The 20,707-nt window shown below is 39.0% G+C and overlaps 1 protein-coding gene across 11 annotated transcripts; it reads right to left on the minus strand.

Moving 5' to 3' along the window:
• Positions 1-255: 255 nt before the first annotated feature.
• Positions 256-20,617, minus strand: LOC104594108 (uncharacterized). 11 transcript variants are annotated; one of them, XM_010254261.3, is made up of 14 exons: positions 20,223-20,617; positions 19,482-20,128; positions 19,123-19,283; positions 15,132-15,192; positions 14,583-14,648; positions 14,330-14,412; positions 5,926-5,974; positions 2,636-2,848; positions 2,227-2,292; positions 2,066-2,145; positions 1,858-1,976; positions 1,607-1,668; positions 1,246-1,299; positions 256-751 (listed from the first exon to the last, which is right to left on the minus strand). In XM_010254261.3, the coding sequence occupies exons 1-11, from the start codon at positions 20,362-20,364 to the stop codon at positions 1,862-1,864; spliced, it is 1,683 nt and encodes a 560-aa protein (XP_010252563.1). In that variant the 5' UTR covers positions 20,365-20,617; the 3' UTR covers positions 256-751; positions 1,246-1,299; positions 1,607-1,668; positions 1,858-1,861. The 11 variants fall into 11 exon arrangements, with proteins under 11 accessions (XP_010252563.1, XP_010252558.1, XP_010252562.1 ...); XM_010254256.3 differs by having other exon boundaries at positions 1,246-1,302; XM_010254260.3 differs by having other exon boundaries at positions 1,853-1,976.
• Between the last annotated feature and the right edge of the window lie 90 nt (positions 20,618-20,707).

The following is a 20,707-nucleotide window of genomic DNA, read 5'->3' on the forward strand; positions in this document are numbered from 1 at the left end:
TTGTAGGGTTTTAATCTAAAATCCCAAACCTATAAGATTTTGATAAATGGATCCTATTAGGGTTGGGACGGATAGGATACCCGAAAATTCCCACGAAACTGCCATCCCTACCCAAGCCCCACTAAGACCGTGGGAAGAGCTGTCATCTCATCGCTTTGCCTGCGTATGGCTTTACGCCCTGACAGGGCCCTAATTAGTCTTATGTTACTTTGCTTTACCAAAATTGAAAAACAACCCAAAATCAAGAAAAGCAAAGAAACAAATTTAATCATGTCTGATTGGATACTCAACAAAACAAGTTACAGAAGCCAAAATGCAATGACTAAATACTAACAAACAGTGAGATGAAATGTCAACTCCAGACATTTGATATGCAAATGCTCAGCATACACTGTGATACTGCATCCTTAAGAGGATCCAGGGCATCACATCCCTCCTTTGATAGTTGACTGTATTTGACAAGCTCTTGGGAGACGTTACAGTTGTCAAGGAAAAAAAAAAACAATTCATGCTAAAGGAGACCTAAAAAGCGGTCTTACTAATTTCAATAATTTGTTTACTGACCGGACTTCATCCTCTGGAACAATAAACAAGCACCCATTTTTTTCATTTTCTTGAACTAAAACTCCCATTTTTACACTGATAGACCAAAATAATCATCTTCAGCAAGACGGTGCTTGATAACATTTAAAAAGGTGCTTCATGTTTGGTCCACATGCATATTAACATCAGGACTTGCTTTCCTCATGGCCTACAAATGGAAAACAAGAAACACCAGGCCTCATTTGGGATCTGATATAATGAAAGAATACAAAACATTCTAAAATAATAAAAAAAGGGATTTGCCTGCAAACAAATCGGAAATAATATCTCATAATTTCTTAACAATGCCACTTTTTTGACAATTGTTTTCATCAATACCCACCATCCATAACCCTGACATCCATCAGCTAATGTTTAATTCAGACATATATGAATACCATGACTATATGAAATGGCACAGAAGAAAACTAATTGCCATAAATTTCACAAGATGAACTTTATAGAAGACACTTTCAAAAACAACAAAAGGAGAAACAAAGAAGGACCTGCATGGAACTACGCTCAATTACTTATGCCTTCTATAGGGCAGATGTCAGTTCAATTGCAATAATACAAACGTGATGCCAATTACCAGTGCACATGCAACACAAAAATACAGAATATGAATGAGAAGCAAATAAACAAGCGAAGATGATAACATACAATATATCAATTGCTGGAGTCTCCATTTTAGCAGATTCCACCACTGCCTGTGCCCTGCTATACAGATCAGACTTAAGTTTAGAATTTTAGCCCAAACCTTTTCTAGAAACATGTATGGCATTAGAACAGAAGTCAAATGAAGACGAAGTACAGCATGGTTACCATATGGTAACAAACAGAAAGAAACCAAAATGGAGTAATGGAAAAACCACAAAATAAAAGGGAAGTACTGCAATAACTAGGTGCCATTACATTCTAAAACTAATTAATAAGAGATTACATACAGAACTCACAGCAAAGCTGTACCAATTAGAAAACTAACAAACATCTAAAACATTAATTACCATGAACAAACACTTACAAGTGATAGCAATGGAAAGATATACACCAGTACAACATGCATATGCCTTAGCCACAACTAGCCTGAAAGGTTATTCATACAATTTTGCAAAACATAAGTTCAAAATTAATAGTTATTAAAGAGTAGATTAAGTCCACAAGTAAAACTAAGCAGATCAGTCAAACAAAATTCATTATGGTTGGCAAAATGAGATTAACTAGAGGGTGAAGGCAAACGAAACAATCATGTACACGTGGTTTTACAAACTTTACTAGTCTACTTATAGCCTGCTTCCTTCATCAAATGGCGATAGCTGCGGCCACGCACAAGTCTCTGCCACAAATACCGGAGGGACTGGACAAAGGCCATCTTCATCTTTTCCTGGACAAGCCTGCAGCACAGAAACATTTTGGTTGTGAAAAAAAAAAACATAAAAGTGAAAAGCAAACACTATGAGAATGGCATGTCCAAGTTGCTCACCATCTAACAAGGCACCTCTGAATACCTCGAGAGACAGGGCGAATGAAGGATGGATCCCGTTGTGCATATAGTAAACCAACCTAATACAAGGAAAAATAAGGAGACGGTGTAATCAACGAGACCAGATAAATAATAAAACAAATAATCAGAAAGAGGCATACCTCCATCATTGCCGTCGCAGAAGGATCATCCAGGATCTCAAGGCTACAATCAGCTAGATAGTTAACCTGCAGAAAGGCAAGTGGGTGACAGGTTAAAATTACATAAAAAGCAAACTACAATCAGAGGAAGGATTATTTCTGGTGTTTTATGCAACTATTAAGTTAAATATAAGATAGTCATCCTTTTAGGTATGACTATCTTATATTTAACCAAGGAACCTATGAAATCTTAGGTAAAATCAAATGCTCAAAAGTGGATACAGCATCCTTTTAGGTATTGGAGAACAAATGCATTTATCATCCAATAAAACTCAAGTAATTCTTATACCACAACTGGTACATTGCTGATCAAAAGTAGAACATTAAATAGAACCAATAGGTAAAGTGAATATAAGACAAGAATAATCACCCCAAATTCAGCCTTAACAAAAGATTGAACGAAATCAGTTAGTTGAAGCTTTGCCCATTCTAAAAGCATAGTAGGATTGTCCGTATGCGGGGGATGCCTCCATGGAGCACCAAAGCGCAGTCGATCTTTTGAAATCTTTCCATTGCATGCATCAATGGCAAACTGTTGCAAAATGGACAATGCTGATTCCATGGCAGGATTGACTACAGTCACCTATATAAAATAAAGAAATCACAAGAATGAAAGATGTGCTTAGGCACATGCAAATTTTTTGGATGAGCTATGCTAGTGGAGAATGCTGATTCCATGGCAGGATTGACTACAGTTACCTATATAAAATAAAGAAATCACAAGAATGAAAGATGTGCTTAGGCACATGCAAATTTTTTGGATGAGCTATGCTAGCAATACAAATTTTTTCTTTTTTTTTTTCTTTCTTTTGTTTAAGTTACAACTGCATTGTACAATAAAAAGCCAGAAAATTATGTCAGTTGAGGTGGCTTATCTAATATGTGGGCCCACACAACATTTCAGATACCTGATGCAACTGTGCAAGATGCACTTGTGCCTGGCACAAGAAAAACAAGATATACCAATAGCATTGCTACTCTGGACAGGAACATCATATCTTGAGATAATAGACAAGCACCTCTTAGAAATTGAATTATTTCATTAAGTATTAAGAAAGTACAACAGAAAACAAGAGAAGAGGAGGGATAAGCTCTCTTAGCCCTCCCCACCAAAATTCCAACTTACAACAGAACCCAAAACATGTTACCCCTTCCCACCCCTTGATTAGTGCATCAGCAAAAGAATTGGCACTTTGACTCACCCACTGAAGCCTCACTTTCATATTCCGTGTCAGCCATCTAAATCTCCTTTTTTCGTTAATAACTCCAGAATCCATTTTCCTCTTGCTGCAACCAATTAACACCATCACTACAGAGTCACCCTCAACAACCAGTTTTCTAATATTTAGCTCCTTTGCCCTTTACACTCTTTCCAAAGCACCTTTTAGGTGGAAATGGCTAAATCCATGATTCATGACCCCTTTGCAAACAGTGTTACATTGGGAATCCTATCTAGTAGATAGGCTATATAATCTTGCCTGTGTAGCCTGATACTATCTGATCAGATCCAAGATGAAATAACTGAATTAAAAAGTTTTAGAAGGGCCCTGTAAACCTTGGTATTTTCAGGAAACATAAACCTAGGGTCTTAAACTGAGGCCCAAGAAATACTGTATTATTTGAATTGGAAAAGGGATAGATATTTTATTCGACTAGAATTTTCTATCAAGATTTCATATTTTCTCATTTCATTGCAGATTGTAGTTACAAGAGATCACAGTCAGATAGTTTTTTTTTTTGATCAGTAAAAATCTTTCATTAAAAACAGAGAGATTAAGATACAATAGCTAAAGATTGCATAGGAATTTGCAATCTCTAGCAATCAGTTACAATTCTGCCCAATACAATGAAGATCTATTTGCCCCTTGTTTTGCTAGGGTATCCGCCATCCCATTTGCATCCCTTTTAACCCAACCAAACTGAGAGTTGAACTTCCTTGCAAGTGTGTCAATTTCTTTGAAAATAAACTCGAGCTTCCAAGGTGCTGATGTGATGTTTTTGGCCCAAGAGATGACCAATAGAGAGTCTCCTTCAATTTCTAAGTCTGTTGTTCCTATCTCCTCAGCCATCTTTAGACCTTGAAGTAGGGCTAGAGATTCAGCCTGTATTGAGTCACCATAACCTATTGGTCCAGAGTAGAGTGCCACCACCACACCTAGATAATTTCTAAACACACCCCCTATGCCTGCCCTTCTAGGGTTGCCAAGAGAACTCCCATCAAAATTCAGTTTTAGTTTGTTCCATGCTTGTGGCTTCCATTCCATGGTCTTTACCCAATGTGCAGTTCTAATTTTTATGGCTTCAATAACCTCCTCCATTGTTTTGCTTTTTCCTGAAAAGATTCTTCGGTTTCTTTCCTTTCAAATAGTCCATACTGTAGTTGCTCTCACTGCCTTCCATATACATTTTCCCCTTTTCTTCCGTTGACACAGGAAAAAGGGACAAATAGACTTACCACATCCTGTGGGGGAGCCCATCTACATCCAAAGAGAGAACAAACAACATTCCAAATACCAGAAGCAAAAGAGCAGGATAATAGTAAGTGGGTTAGAGTTTCACCACATCCCAAACAAAGGACACACATGAGGAGAGAGGCAATTGTTTGGCCTCCTTTTCTGTAGCACATCACAAGTGTTTACCTTCCCTAGGAACACTTCCCAGCAGAAAGCTTGTACTTTTGGAGGGATCGGTTTAGTCCAAATTTCTCTCACTAGGAAGTTCACCCCCATAGGGTTAATATGAGTGAGCAAACCAAAGAAAGATGCACAAGAAAATAAACCATTAGAATTACATTGACACATCATTATTTTTTAATATATTAATTACAGTCAGATAGTTTTAAGATACAAAAAATGTAAATTTAGTTGGGCAACATAAACACATCATTATTTTTAATATATTAATTACATTGACATTAATAAGATATAATTAAGATAATGAATTAATTACACTTATAAAACTACTATTTAAAATATGGGGAATATTAAAAAATTATGATAATTATCATTATACATGAGAAAAAATTGCAACCTTTTTAAATGATATTTCTTATTTTAAACTTCGTTTGCTTCTTACTGAGGTCAGGTTGATATAACAGTTTCACACAACAAGCCTGACATTGAATTGTTGAACCATGAACCATCACTCCACTGTTAGCCAACAGTCTCTTTTCCATCAGATAGGTTGTAAGATAAATTATTTTGAGAGTTGAGACCATAAACATCAATTAACCAGGACCCAGTTAGGTCACTGCATCACTGATTCAACCATCTTGTTTGCTCCAGTTCTGATAACACTGATCTTAGCAACTTCATGGCTCAACTCAACTAGGCATTATCTCAACTGTATGGGGTCTGCTACATGAATCCTGCTCCACAATTCCACTCTGTTCAGTGCCACATCTATTGTTAAACCATGGGCCCTCAAATAATTTCTCACTACTCTAACCCATGTGGCCATGTCCTTTATGGTCTGCCACTACCTCATCTAGACCCTTCAATGTGCAAAAAATCACTATATTTAATGTATGCAAACATTCAAAAGTGAACATTCAAAATATTGACTAGAAAAATACTAGCAGAGCACTTTCTAAAATGTAATATCTCAATCAAAGGAGTTGAAAGTAATTCCTGAATGAAGATGCAATTGTAGAATACTTACTTGCAAAAATGCCAAATATGCATCTATAATGTCCTCAAAAGTTCCTTCGCTGTTCTCCATGACCCACCAGGAAAGGGGAAAAAAGGAACAAAAAGTGTATGAGCTAAAGTGTAATATCAATTGTATATGATAAAGTTTCTAATAAAATGGAGGAGATGCTGAAAATGCTCTAAAATATTGGTCATTTTTCAACTGTTGACAGTGGTTGCTAATGCAACATCATTTTGTGTTAGGACTTGGGAATGAAAAAATGTTGACAATCCAACTAATGTGGTGAAACAGCAGAACCGCAGAACCGAGTGGTAAGTACTTAACAGTTACAGAAGAAGGTGGCAGCTTTATAATATTTTCCATAACAAAATTAAAACAAACAAGACAAATGGTGCAATAAAGAGATGAAAACAAAATTAAAACAAACAAGACAAACAGCAGAACCGCAGACTAAGGGCTGCATGCTGAATAAACACTAATGGGTCTAGCATTGAAAAGTTTTACAGGTTAAAAATACTTTTAGAAATCTCAACTTTTGAGCCATTCAGTTAACAACTTTGTCTTCCCATGCCCTTCCAAGAACAGGAGAGCCGAGAGCCTAAGACAACAGCGTTGTTCATGTTCATAGATTTTCTTTGCACGATAGCAATGGCAAAGCAAGGGCTATCACTGAAGGGTGAGATAGGATTCAAGGATGTTGAGTTGGGCCTAGTTGTTTTTATTCTTATTTTAAGTTATTTAGTTAGGAAGTTGTTGGGCTTTAGGCCCATTAGTTTATGTTTTTAAGTTGTGACTGTTCAGCTACATTAGTAGCCGCCCTACTAAGGGCATCCTTGTAATGTCTCATCCTTTAAGTTAAGTATAAATATAATGAGGGGTTGGCGGCTAAGGTTAATCTAAGAATCCTGGTTGACTTACTACTCTTTTCTCCTTCTCTTTTCTTCTCTACTGCTGAAATCTTTATCTTCCTCCTCTTTCCTTTCACAAGAAATTCGACTAAATCTGCAATTAGTGATTCCTACTTGGTATCAGAGCGGGCCGAAGGTTCCTTGAGTTGTTTTCTCATGCAGCCCTAGATCGGCCGATTGGATGGTGATTTAAGAGGCTGATCAAAGTTCTCAGGTAAGCCCAATTTTTGGATTTTTTTGGTGGATCTGTGTGCCCTGTAGCTGGTCTAGGGTTTCTCTTCAATTTTGACTTAGAAAGTGGCGCCCTAATTTTTTAGGGTTCCTTGGAGTTTTCTGTAAAGGGCTGTTCAAGTCCTGCCTGATTTGGAGGCTTCTAGAGAGAGCGATTGCCTCTTCTCTCTCTTCTCCCATCCCACAGAAAAGGAATCTTTTGTGGGAAGATAGTCTAGGACACCAGAAAGGTGTTGTTGGTTCCAGAAGTGTTTCGTTTGATCTTTTTGCATATTTCAGTTATTTTCTTTACATTTTTTGAGAAGCATGGAGGGTCACGGAGTTGAAAATAAGCCCGGGAGTGAAATGGGACCAGTGGAAGGAGGTGCTGGAGACCTTTTCAGGGCTGGGACCATTACTACAGTTAGGTTGGATGGTGCAAATTACTTAGAATGGTCACAATCTGCAAAGATGGTCATTGGTGCTCATGGGAAATTAGGGTATATCACTGGTGAAGAAGTGAAACCCGAAACTAGCAACTCCCGGTGGGTACAGGAGAATTATATGGTGATGACTTGGTTGTGTAATTCCATGTTGCCCCATATAAATAAAAATTTTTTATGGGCAAATACAACTAAGGAAATATGGGATGGGGTTGCAGAAACCTATTCACAGAGGGAGAATGTTGGTAGGGCTTATTAGTTGAGAAATCATATTATTTCTACAAGGCAGGGAGATAGACCTGTTGCAGCCTATTTTTCAGCCCTTAAAACCCTGTGGCAGGAGATTGATCATTTAGAGACATTTGCTTGGGAAACCACTAAGGATGCAACTACCTATCAGAAACATCCAGAGAAGTATAGGGTGTTTGAATTTCTTGCTGGCCTTAATCCTGAGTATGATATTGCAAGACATCTTCTATCCAGGAATAGTGTTGCCCTCTCCCAGGCATATGCCTTTGTGTCAGGGGAGGAGTGCAGGAGAGATGTGATGATGAAAAATCCTGTTTCTGATCAGTCTACCATGGTAAGTACTACGAAACCTAAACAAAGTGGAGATCGGGGTGGCAGCAAAATCAAGAAGGAAGATAAAAAAGATTTGATCTGTGACTACTGTAAGAAGCCTAAACACACAAGAGAAACTTGCTGGAAGCTTCACCCACATCTTGTGCCAACTAGACTGAAAAATAAGAAGGGAAATGCACACATGGTAGTTACTGGTGACATTCCGGCCCCTCCTACTATAGCTGCTTTGGAGTCTATTGCAGCTACTGCAGTAAGGGCCGAATTTGAGAGGTATGGGCAACTTTTGAACCAACAGGATACAACCAGTTCCAGTTCAGCGGCAAGTGGATAGCAAGGTATAGGTGTCATTGGTGGAGTCCACTCGAATTCCTTTGCTCACATAGGTAGTTCACACGTCACTCCAAATTATGTTTCTACTTCAGGTAAGGAGGGACCTCCTTGGATTTTAGATTTTGGAGCCTCAGAGCACATGACCCATAGCTCTACTATTTTTTCTTCTTACCAATTCTACTCTGGCAGAGATAGGGTCTCCACAGCTGATGGATCCCATGTTCCTATTGCTGGGAAGGGATCTGTCAAGATTAGTGATTCTATTTCTCTACCCTCTGTCCTTCATGTTCCCAGATTGAACACTAATTTGTTATCTATTAATAGTTTGATTAAGAACCTGAACTGCTCAGTAATTTTTTCTCCTGGTCATTGTATTTTGTAGGATCTGGATTCAAAGAGGACGATTGGGAGTGGTCGTGAAGTGAATGGGATCTACCTCCTGAATGTACTTCCTCCTCATCAGAGTCATCATGTCAGTAGGGATAGTGAGTCAGGGTCTGTGGGTCAAATTATGCTTTGTCATAATCGTTTGGGCCATTTACCTTTTTCTTCTTTGAGTCTGTTAGTTTGTCAAGTCTAGAGTGTGAAGGTTGTCAACTTGGAAAGCATTGTAGACATTCATTTAAACCTAGTAATAAAAGGTGTTCTTCTTCTTTTGATGTTATTCATTCGGATGTGTGGGGACCTTACCATGTTCCTTCTATGGGAGGCTATCGATATTTTCTCTTATTTGTGGATGATTTCTCACGATACTCTTGGATTTACCTGATGAGATCCCGCGATGAAGTACCATCCTTGGTGAGGCAATTTCATTAGATGGTGCTAACACAGTTTGGAACAAGAATAAAGGTGTTCAGATCAGACAGTGCCAGGGAATATTTTGAAAGTCCACAGCAGAATGGTGTTGTAGAAAGGAAGAACAGACACATTGTTGAGATTGCAAGAAGCATGATGATCACATCTACAGTTCCAGTTCGGTTTTGGGGTGATGCAGTTCCCACAGTAGTATATCTGATTAACAGGGTGCCCTCTCGTATACTTGGATTCAGCACCCCATTCAGTCTCATTTTTCCTGAGGGGGAGATGTTTCATATTCCTCTCAGGGTATTTGGGTGTGTTTGCTTTGCACATATCCTTGGTCCTCACCACTCGAAGCTTGATCCCAAGGCAAAGAAGTGTGTCTTCCTTAGATACGCAGAAAATCAAAAAGGGTACTGCTGCTATGATCCAGTCTCTGGGAGCCGGTATGTTACCATGGATGTCACTCTTTTGAATCCATGTACTTCTTCTCAAAGAATCCTTCTCAGGGGGAGTGTTTTGGAGAAGTGAGTCAACAGTCTATTGCTCTCCCAGTTCCAGTCCCTGTGTCTACTCTTGTGCTTGACCATCCTGTGTCACTTACCTTACCACCTCCTATGTCACCTACCTTACCACCTCCTTTGTGTCCTGCTTCTCAGCATTACTTACAACAGAGACTTCACAAGGAGGTTGATTCCACTACAGTAGAACTCACATCACTTCCTGTCGATTCTTTGGAGACTCTAGATTCAACTGACATGGATTCAAGTATTCCTCTAGGTCTCGCTATTGTTTTAGTTCCCATTGATTCTACTAACCCTATTACAGATAACCTTGATCTTCTTATTGCTTTCAGAAAAGGGAAGAGAAAGTGTACTGCTCATTGTATTTCACAGTATTTATCCTACAGTGGACTTTCTCCTTCCTATCGTGATTTTCTTTCCTCTCTTGACTCAATGTCTATACCCAAGGTGTTAGTGAGGCTCTCTCCAAACCTGAGTGAAAGACAACTATGCAGGAAGAGTTGGCAACTTTGATTAAGAATCAGACATGGGACATTGTGGATCTACCAGAAGGCAAGGAGACAGTTGGATGCAGATGGGTTTTCACATTAAAATATAAGGCAGATGGAAGTATAGAAAGGTACAAGGCAAGACTTGTTGCAAAATGGAACACACAGACCTATGGCATTTATTACTTTGAGACCTTTGCACCCATTGCAAAGATGACCTCTGTTCGGATACTTCTTTCTCTTGCTGCCTCATACTCTTGGCCCTTGTTTCAACTTGATGTGAAGAATGCTTTCCTAAATGGGGATCTGCAAGAGGAAGTGTATATGGATCTTCCTGTTGGCTTTTACAATTATACTAAAAAGGGAAAGGTATACAGGCTTAAGAAGTCACTTTATGGCTTGAAACAATCTCCTAAAGCATGGTTTGATAGATTTAGAAAGGCCTTGATTGCTTTTGGCTACACTTAGACTCAATCCGATCATACCTTGTTTGTGAAGCGAAGGGGATCTTTGGTGTTAGTCCTAATTGTTTATGTGGATGATATTGTTGTCACGGGGAATGATCTAAGTGAGATTGATTGTCTGAAAAGGAATGTACATAAAGAATTTGAAATTAAGGATCTTGGAGAACTGAGATACTTCTTAGGTATTGAAGTTGCAAGATCAAAAGATGGAATTTAGTTAGGAAGTTGTTGAGCTTTAGGCCCATTAGTTTATGTTTTTAAGTTGTGACTGTTCAGCTACATTAGTAGCCGCCCTAATAAGGGCATCCTTGTAATGTCTCATCCTTTAAGTTAAGTATAAATATAATGAGGGGTTGGCAGCTAGGGTTAATCTAAGAATCTTGGTTGATTTCCTACTCTTTTCTCCTTCTCTTTTCTTCTCTACTGCTGAAATCTTTATCTTCCTCTTTCCTTTCACAAGAAATTCGACTAAATTTGCAATTAGTGATTTCTACTGAGAGGTTAGAACTTTTACAGCATTGCCTGGTTGGGAGATTTATCAAAGCTGACCCTGGCACTAGAGATGTGGAAGATTGGGCTTTTAAAGAATGGCAAGGAAGAGGTTTAGTGAATGTGCAAAGACAGGGGGCTTGCACATTCCTGCTGAGCTTTAGGAAGAAATATCATACGGAAATGGTTCTGGAACAAGAAAAAGAAGGTGTCATCAGGTTGCCAAAGCTATGTGTCGATAGGTGGAGGCCAGATTTTGGGAAATTGATAGAAAAGACAGACGAGGTTTGGATTGATGTCTACGACATCCCATTGCACGCCTGGAGCTTGGAGACTTTCAGAGATATTGGAAATGCTTGCGATGAGTTCAGATGTATTGACTTTAGAAATTGTCGGTGGGAACAACTCCAATATGCTAGGATTTTAGTGCGATCAGAGAACGCTTGTTTGATTCCAACGTCATTAGATCTCTTCTACGCCAGAGAAGTTTATCAATTGAGTTTAGCAGTCGCAGGAAAGGATCAGTGCATAAGTCGGGGAGGCATCTTTGAGAGAGATGCAACAGAAAGGATTTGGTCTGATAGAGAGGAGAAAAGAATAAGAGAAGGGGAAAAGTCGTTGGTTACAAGGGAACAACTGGAAGGGGAAGAAGAAGATGATGAAAGTGCTCGGGTGAGTAAGGGAAAAATGGGAATAGAATTTGGGGAAGCCAGGTCAAGCCTAGAAGGTAATAATGGAAATTCAAATGAAAGGGTAATGGTTGAGGCGAGTAGTAGTGGTGGGCCCAAGGCTAAGAAGGGAGCCAAAAATAAAAGGGGTGGGGATAGGTATAAAAAGAAAGTAATAAAAAAGGTTGTAGGTGCAACCAGGGTGAAGGATTTTAGGCCTATAAGCTTGATATCAAGCCCATACAAAACCATTGCCAAGGTGCTATCGACAAGATTAAAAGAGGTCTTTCATATGGTGGTGGGTCCCACTCAAATGGCTTTTATACATGGGTGTCAGATTTTGGATGCAATTTTGATTGCAAGCAAATGTGTGGATGCAAGGATAAGAAATGGGGAAGGTGGAGTAGTTTACAAAATTGATTTGGAAAAGGCATATGATCATGTAGAATAGTGTTTCTTAGAGGAGGTGCTAAGTAGGATGGGTTTTGGGAGAAACGGAGAAGCTGGATGTTTGTGTGCATCTCATCAGTATCCTTTTCAACTTTGGTTAATGGAGTGTCAACAAAATTCTTTAAGGCTTCGAGGAGTTTGAGGCAAAGGGATCCCTTATTCCCCCTTGCTTTTTGCCCTAGCAGTGGAAGTATTGAGTAAGTTGTTGAATAGAGGAGTAGATACAGGTTTGTTGGTTGGTTTCAAGATTGGACCTGAGAGTTTAACATTTCTCATCTTCAATACACCGATGACACCTTGATCTTCATGGACGCATCTGTAGAACAATCTTACAACTTGAGAGGAATCCTCAAAAGCTTCCAATTTCTCTCGGGGTTAAAAATCAACCTCAGAGTGTGAAGATTGGGGTGGGAGAGATTCAGCAGGCTTGCTTGGAGGAACGTGTTGTGGCTTTAGGGTGCCTCAAAAGGCAAATACCTATCTTTTGGGAGGGGGGATCACTTTAATAAGGAGTGTTCTTTCCAACTTACCCATTTACTACTTGTCTTTGCTTAAGGTTCCAGCTTCGGTTCAAGAAGAAATTGAAAAGTTACAGACAGACTTTCTTTGGAATCTAAAGGTAGAGAAAAAGAAATATCATTTGGTGAGTTGAGACCTGGTTTGTAGGGCCGAGAAGGATAGGGGATTGGGAGTGAGAAGGGAGGGAACTTTTAATAAGACCTTGTTGGGGAAATGGGTTTAGAGCTTTGGTAAAGAGAAGTAAGCTCTATAGAGAAGGGTGGTGGCCTACAAATATGGAGTGGTGAATTTTGGGTTGGATGTAAGGGAAATTCGATCTCCCTATGGGGTGAGTGTCTAGAAAGGGATCATGAAATTTAACTTGTTGATTCAGCCTTTTTTTATTGGAAGGTGGGGAGTGGTTCAAGTGTCAGATTTTGGGAGGGCAACTAGATTGTGGTTGGAAAGTTGTGTGAGCTATGTTCTAGGCTTTATGGTCTAAGTAAGAAGGGTGTACGGTGTACCTATTTCTCAATTATATGAATTTTGCAATGGGGCAGTGGTGTGGTGTCCTAAATTCAGAAGATCTCTGCTTGATTGGGAGATAGAGGAGTGTGTGGGGCTGTTGCAGAAGCTTCAAGAGGTGGAAGTGAATCCTTCACTTCCAGATGCTAGATGGTGGAAAGAAAATAGAAACAGAAGATTTTCTGTCAAGTCTCTTTACAATGCTGTCCAGAAATCAGGTAGAGTCTGATTCAGTTAAAGGAGTTTGGGGGAAGTCAATTCCCCCAAGGGTGGAGGCTTTTGCTTGGCTCATTTCAATGGGAAGTATCCTGACTCAAGACAATCTGAAAAAGAAAGGCCATCAGTTTCCTAATAGATGCCCACTTTGCTTGTCTAAAGAGGAGTCTATCCTTCACCTTTTAGTGCACTGCAGTTTCATTAGGAGTATTTGGGCCTATTTTTTCAAGCTGTTCAACATGGATGGATGGGATCCTAGTGACTGCATGGAGATATTTGGCTGCTGACTGAGGGTGAATGGAAGCATCAAAACAAAAATTATTTGGAGCTGTGTTCCATTTCCATTTGCTGCATGTTGGGAAACCTGGAAGGAAAGAAATAAAAGAAAATTTGAAGGAAAATCGAGAAGCAACAGAAAGTTCGAGGCTGTCATCAGTTCAAGGATTGTAGGGTGGGTCTTTGTTTTGCCAGAATTCGAAGGATTAAGCAAAGCAAATTTCGGAGATGACTTCTGGAACTCTTTGAATGTTTAAGTCTAGTTGTAATCTTAAAAAAAAAAAATTACTATTCCTAAACCAAGAGCTCAAAGACAATACCATTCGCTTTCTTGTGCTTTTTCATATGAATATAACACATAAAGAAAATGCCTATTCTTTATAAATGTTATCTCAAGTAATCTTGAAGCATATATCTCGAGTCATTGAACTGCAGTAAATAAGTCAAACCTTTATATAACTATTATGCATGTTAACAAGTAAATGCACAATCCCATCACTACTAAAAGCGATGAAAATATTGCTCAAGAAGGAGTAATACTTACTTGTAATAACTACTTTGCTTAAGTGCATAAAGCTCAGAGAGGTGTCTTGGATTTGGCCCTAGCACTTCAGCAATCAGTACCCACTACAACTTCAACAAAAAACAATATTTAGAAAACCTCATTATGAATGCTGAAGAGTCAACACAAGAGTAGCGAATATTTTTTAATATAAGCAATTCAATAACAGAATGAGTTTACCTTAACTACCAAGGTAGAAGATTTACACAGCACAAAAAAAAAAAAGAATGCTCACCTCAGATGCTGTGAAGTAATCAGCAACCATGTGCATTTTAGCCTCTTGAGGAGTCCATCCAAATGTCTTCAGATCAAAGTCATAATGGAAGTTAGCCATACATTATCAATTTGTGACCAGATGTCTAACATGTGTATCAAATAACAGAACAAAACTACATATGAAGGATAAGTGTGCTATATCTGGAATATGAACTTGCCTATCTACCCTAAACAACACATGGCATGTATTGCATATAAAGCCACGGTGGAAAGTTCCAATATGAGATCTCATAAGTCCAAATGTGATCTTATTGGCCAAAAATTTCCATATAAGGTTACCCAACTATACAATCTAGTACAACTGATGTCCAGAGAAATGTTACACAAGAAATGCCTTGGATCATCCACTCAGGTTTATCTTTTGGCCTCAACTACCTCCAAATGGCAACATGATTGTCTTGCAATCGTGCCACCGACAAGGAAGGACACAACCATCCTTCCTGCCTTACAGTCCTAATAATAACTCAGTAATAAAAAGAAAAAAGAGTATCCCAAATAACATGACTACCTCTCGGGAGATGAATATATCTGGAAACCCAAAGTCCATATAGGCTCGGTATGAATAGTAGCTGGGAAGCAAAAGCAAGTATTAGGTCTAGATACCAAAATATAAAAAAATAGAAAACAATTTGCTGCAGAAGGGGGAAAAGGATTTCCAATGACAGAAAGGAGAAATCTATAAAAAAAGGGCGGAAAAAGTGGTTAAGCACTTTGAGATGGTAACTCTTACTGTGGGTAAATATTAGCATCTGATATTGTACCAGGGAAAAAGTTTTGCATACATTCTTGTACCCAAAAAGGTTGAGCACGTGAAAATATAATGGAAAAGTGTTTCTCAATATGGGTTGAAATGTTTCAAGGCCAATGGCAGGTTAAGCAAGTCTTAATTAAGATTCCATCCCCATGGAATTAACTGAGGGAAAAAGTCAGAGTTTGAATTTCAACATTTTCAGGCCTTATATTTGAGGTCAACCAGAGGGGGGGCCTTGGCACAATGGTTGGGTTGCTCCATTGCAACCTCGGTGACCAGGGTTCAAATCTCGGAAACAGCCTCTCTGTGTATCTGCAGGGTAAGGCTGCGTAATCTGTCCCTCCCCAAACCCTGCATTGGTGGGAGCCTCATGCACTGGGCTGCCCTTTACTTTAAGGCTGCACCAAACCTTGAGTCTCAAGTTCCAGGAACTCTCTGTACTTTAGTTGCATTTCATCATCGTTGTCATCACCATCATCATCATCATCCATGTCTTACTCCAACTATATGGAGTCAGCTACATGAATCCTGTTTTGCCATTCCGTTCAGTTTGTCATATCTGTTGTTAAATTATTGACACTTAAATCATTTATTGCTACTACCCATGTCCTTTTTGGTCTACCCCTAGCCCTTCTAGCCCCTTCAGCTTGCAATAAATCACTTCTTTTGGGTGTTGTTGGTAGCCTTCTATGCACATAACCGAACCATCTTAGTCTACTTTCTCTCATTTTATCACCTATTGGAGGCTGAAGCTACTCCTGTGCTCCTTCAAATGACTTCATTTCTAATCCTATCCTTTCTAGTTTTTCCACTCATCCATCTCAGCATACGCATTTGTGCCAGACTGATTTTTTGGATGTGTTGTTTCTCGATTGCCCAACACTCTGCTCTATACTGCGCTGACCTCACAACTGCTTTACAGAATTTTCCTTTTTCTAAGTGGTATTTGTCTCTCACATAAAACTCCGATACACTGCTTGTTGTACTAGTTGCACTTCTCTCTTTTAAAACACAACTTGCTCTTCAGTGCTTTCAATATCATTGAACTCTCTCTGGGCACACATATCTTCAAGTGAACCTTCAGGCTCCACTCTCTTCATCTCTTTCTAGTTTGCATTGTAACCATTGGGAAGTCCTTTGTTAAGAACTCTATTGTTTTTCATTGGTTTGCTGCAAGTATGGATTGAAGATGTTGATACATTACTTTAGTTTTTGATTGGATATACATTATTTTAGATTTCTTTTTCTTGATGCATAAGAAAAATTAAGAACCCCAATCTGCATGGTTCATGGGGACTTGGAATCAATCAATTCCTAAATAGAAATATTCTTTTACTCGTTATTGTTTCTTGTTCTTGTAATTTTTTTGATGAATATTTTCTAATTGGTTTTCTTTCTGAAACCAAACTGTGATAATTCTCTTAGGCCCCATTTGGCATCACTCCCCGAGAGCGATTCTATCAATTCTGGTGATTCTTGAGATGAGACACGTTTTGCTAAAACCAGTTGATCGATTCTCATTCAAAATGGGATGAAAAAATCCCCCCCGAATCGCGATTCCGCGGAGTGAAAAAAAGACACTTCTAAGAATTTGATTCTTGAGGCCCAACAATTCTCGCTACATCCTTTAAAAAAAGCAAACACATGAGATCAATTACGCATAAGAAAAGGGGTATTAATGTAATTTTGTATAAAAATATAACATCGTCAAACCCTAAGCCCATAATCCCTCTTCTTTCATCTTCTTTTCATTGTCCATAATCCCTCTCTGCTCAACGGCTGCTCTTCTCAACGGCTACATAAGATCTAATTGTCTTCTCCGTCAGTGGTCAATCCTCTCCGGTAAGGTATTTTTTTTTTTTTGTTTGTAAACACAAAATCTGCATCAGTGGTCAAGAGATCTGCTTAACAACTCTCCAGTTTTTTCTATGGCTGGTTTTATATCAGTTGGCAACTATTTCTTTGAACCAGTTTGTTATCTATTTTTCTTCAGAGTTTTGATTACTTGTTCCTAGATTTATTGCCCTGGAGACAGCTTATTTGAAACATCTTTATTCTACAATTTTAGCATCACCCCAAACAATTCCAACAACAATTATTTTGGTGGAATGTTTGTTTATTTACTTTTTAATGCATTGTTTTTATTTTATTTTATTTTTATTTTAGTAGCATCCCCAAGTAGTTATCTATGTTTTAACAATTGAAAAATGTCTAATGAAGGTGAGATTTACTGCTTTTTTTGAATGAACTTAATGAACAAATGATATTTTTTATGGTAGAAAATAACCAAATGATAAGGGTGGTTAGATAATCCAATTGTAAAAGGTTGCCTTGTAATACAAAACTGTTAGTGAACTGTATATGATTTTTAAGAGTTCAAGATCCATGCAGGATACCAGGGGAAAGAGAGTTACACCAATTGCTAGCTGGTATAGATTATTATAAAGATCAAAATATTGGACCTAATAATCGAAGGGGATTCCAAAGTGGTCATGGGTTGGTTGAAAAATCCTGAAGAGGCTATATGGCGCTACAAGAATGAAATGAAGAAATTCAGTTGGTTGACAAGGAATATGTTGGTCACTGTACAGTGGGTGGGGAGATCAGCAAATACTTTGTCAGATTTGTTAGCCAAGCAAGGGGTAAATAGGGAAGAATTGTTTTGGGCTCAGCTATGAATCCTGTATTTCTTTTCTAGTTTACTTGTAAGATTCAAGGAGGGGCTGCAACTCGCGCCTCTTCCTCGGATGTTGTATGAATTCACAACTCTAAATCAGCTTCTGAATTAATAAATTTATTATTATTCATCAAAAAATATTGGACACATTTACAGCAAGCTGGACAATCTCTTTTCTTAATTATTCCAATCTTGATGATAACAAATTGCAAGAGATGGATCTCAAGGAAGTAAACTTGAAGCCAGTTGAAGCTAGTAATAATGTGTAGATTGGGGTCATTCCTTCAATTGAAGATTTGAACTGCAGTTGAGACTATTTGAATGGCAATGAGATGTGATGGATAACCATTTACAAGTTGGCTTTATGTGATTGTCACTTATAGAATTAATTTGAAGAAATTGACTCATGCCAAACATCATTCTTATTCTGAGAAATAAGAATTATGAATGTTTTCCAAACACCTACATAGATTCTTAGAATCAGAAAAATTTAGAATCCATTCTTTTTAGAAGGATTTTGAGAAGTAGAATCTTCAGAATTGATGCCAAATGGGGCCTTAGTTTCCTTCCCACTTTTCCTTTCTCTTTCATTTTTTTTTTTATTTTCTTCCATTTTTCTTGCAACCAAATGCAGCATAGACCCCCCACACAAAATAATAACCCCCGCCCCACAACACAGAATCCTGGTTCCAACCCTGCAAATGCCACAGCAGATTAACAAAGCCATGCCAACTTCATCATTGACTGAGACACATACTGAAACTGATCTAAATTATTGAACGAGAGAGCAACATGAGTTCCCTCTTAAATTCCTAACAATCCACTGCCACTATCTTGAATAACAAATCCCAGTCGTTTCATAAATAACAATGTACCAACTTCATGCCAAATTTATTATTGCCTCGTTCTTAGTTAAAACCAATAAAAGCTAAAAGGATTTTTTATATATGGAAAATAACGTGTTTCAGGAATAGAAGACAAAAAATCAAGAAACTACTCATGCATAAACATAAAGCAGTTGTTATAGGAGAGATGAATTGAGAAGAAATGCGAATAGAGGGCTATGCTTACCTATCAGATGTTATAAGTATAACGGGCAGGCACCTCTCATTGACACCCAATGCTATTAATCTGTAAATAAGACTGTCATGATACATTGAGGCAGAGACTGTTGACTCATCCGTTAAAATTGCATTGCGAAGAAGATCAATATTGTTTAGGACCAGCTTTGGCTGCTCAATAAAGTACGAGAGGTTCCATCAATCAAACAAACATCAGAAGAACCGAAGTCTTGAACAACATTAAAAAAAAAAATGAATACGATATAAGTTGGATTAAACTTCTCCACTACTTTCTCCAAAATATTGTGAATAAACTACTCAGAAATAGAAGAGGGAGAACACAGGACCAAATCAATGTAATTATTATACCTGAAAGTAATCGATCTCAGCGGAGGCCGACAAAAGTTCCAACAATAAGCACGGCCAATCAGTAGCCGAATTTGCAAGGGACCTCGAAAACCCACCAGTTCTATTTAAGTGAGCAATTGCCTTAGCTCGCCAGCCCTGCTGCACCTCAAGCACCTCTTTTGCCAACCGCAGGGACAGCATTGCTTCCCTGAAGTAGGAGGCTTCTTCGAGAGTAACAAGCTTACCTTTCTCGTGTAACCCCAGTAGTGAGTCAATCTCATCGGTCTTTGATCGAGCAGATAGTGCAAATATCGCCCTGGACCATAATACAGAAGTAGGAACCTTGTCATTGGCGACGGTGATAGCAGTGGAGGAATAACTGGTGTTGTTTTGGAGAATGCGGCGGAGGGCGGTGTTGAGTCCATGCCATTTGTTGAGGGTGGAGAAGACTTGTTGAGAACCGATGGAGCCGAGGCGAACGCCCTTTTGGACCATTGATTCAAGGCATCTCTCGAGCTGGGAACGGAGGGAGGGAAGGGTGGGAGGTGAACAAGTGGACCATGAAGCCCATGGAGAGGTCTGATTGCTGTGGTTCTGATCTTCCACTGCAAGGCCGAAATCGACGTAGCCGGTTACATGGGGTCCTTTATTCCAATCGTCTAGGAGACCTGAAAGAGAACATTTTGTAGGTAAACAAAATTAGGTAGATGCAGCGGAGGAGAAAGAGCGATAGAGGAAGAGAGGGAGAGAGAGAGAGGTTACGGTGGAGGATAAGAGAAGTTTTTCCGACGCCCCTTGGTCCGTGGAGAATGAGAGGTTGCGGGACACGGTGGTGCTGAGCATGATTGTTGAGAACAGTCTCTAGCAATGGCCGCGGGATTATCTTCCATGCCTTGTTCACCATCTCCTTGCTTCACGCTTTCTGATTCCACCTTGAATCACACAATTCACAAAATACTTCAATGTCTCTCTCTAATTGTGAGTTCCAGTTCGGGTTTCGGGAAATTGCGCGAACAAATGGCGATTAGTGAGCTCTTATTGTTTAAATCCGCGTACCACTACCGATGGCCAATTGTGCTGCTAGACTACTAGGGCTGCAAATCGGGTTGGTTTTGGGTCGAGAAGTGGTCAAATTTTGAACAAGCCCGAACATTAGCCCCATGAAGCTCAAGCCCCGTTTGCGATGCTTACTTTCAATTGAGAAAATTCTAGAATAGTACCTGTGTGTGATTTAGGGATCGTCTCAA

This window comes from Nelumbo nucifera, chromosome 1, assembly GCF_055504915.1.
Source record: "Nelumbo nucifera cultivar China Antique chromosome 1, China Antique-T2T, whole genome shotgun sequence".
In the NCBI taxonomy this organism is placed as follows: domain Eukaryota; kingdom Viridiplantae; phylum Streptophyta; class Magnoliopsida; order Proteales; family Nelumbonaceae; genus Nelumbo; species Nelumbo nucifera.

Coding starts and splice junctions, on each gene's coding strand:
- LOC104594108 (XM_010254261.3), bottom strand. CDS start 20,364: ATGGTGAACAAGGCATGGAAGATAATCCCGCGGCCATTGCTAGAGACT. Junction 15,193..19,122: donor ATACTTATAACATCTGATAG/GTAAGCATAGCC, acceptor TTTGCTTCCCAG/CTACTATTCATACCGAGCCT. Junction 14,649..15,131: donor ATATATTCATCTCCCGAGAG/GTAGTCATGTTA, acceptor TTTGATCTGAAG/ACATTTGGATGGACTCCTCA.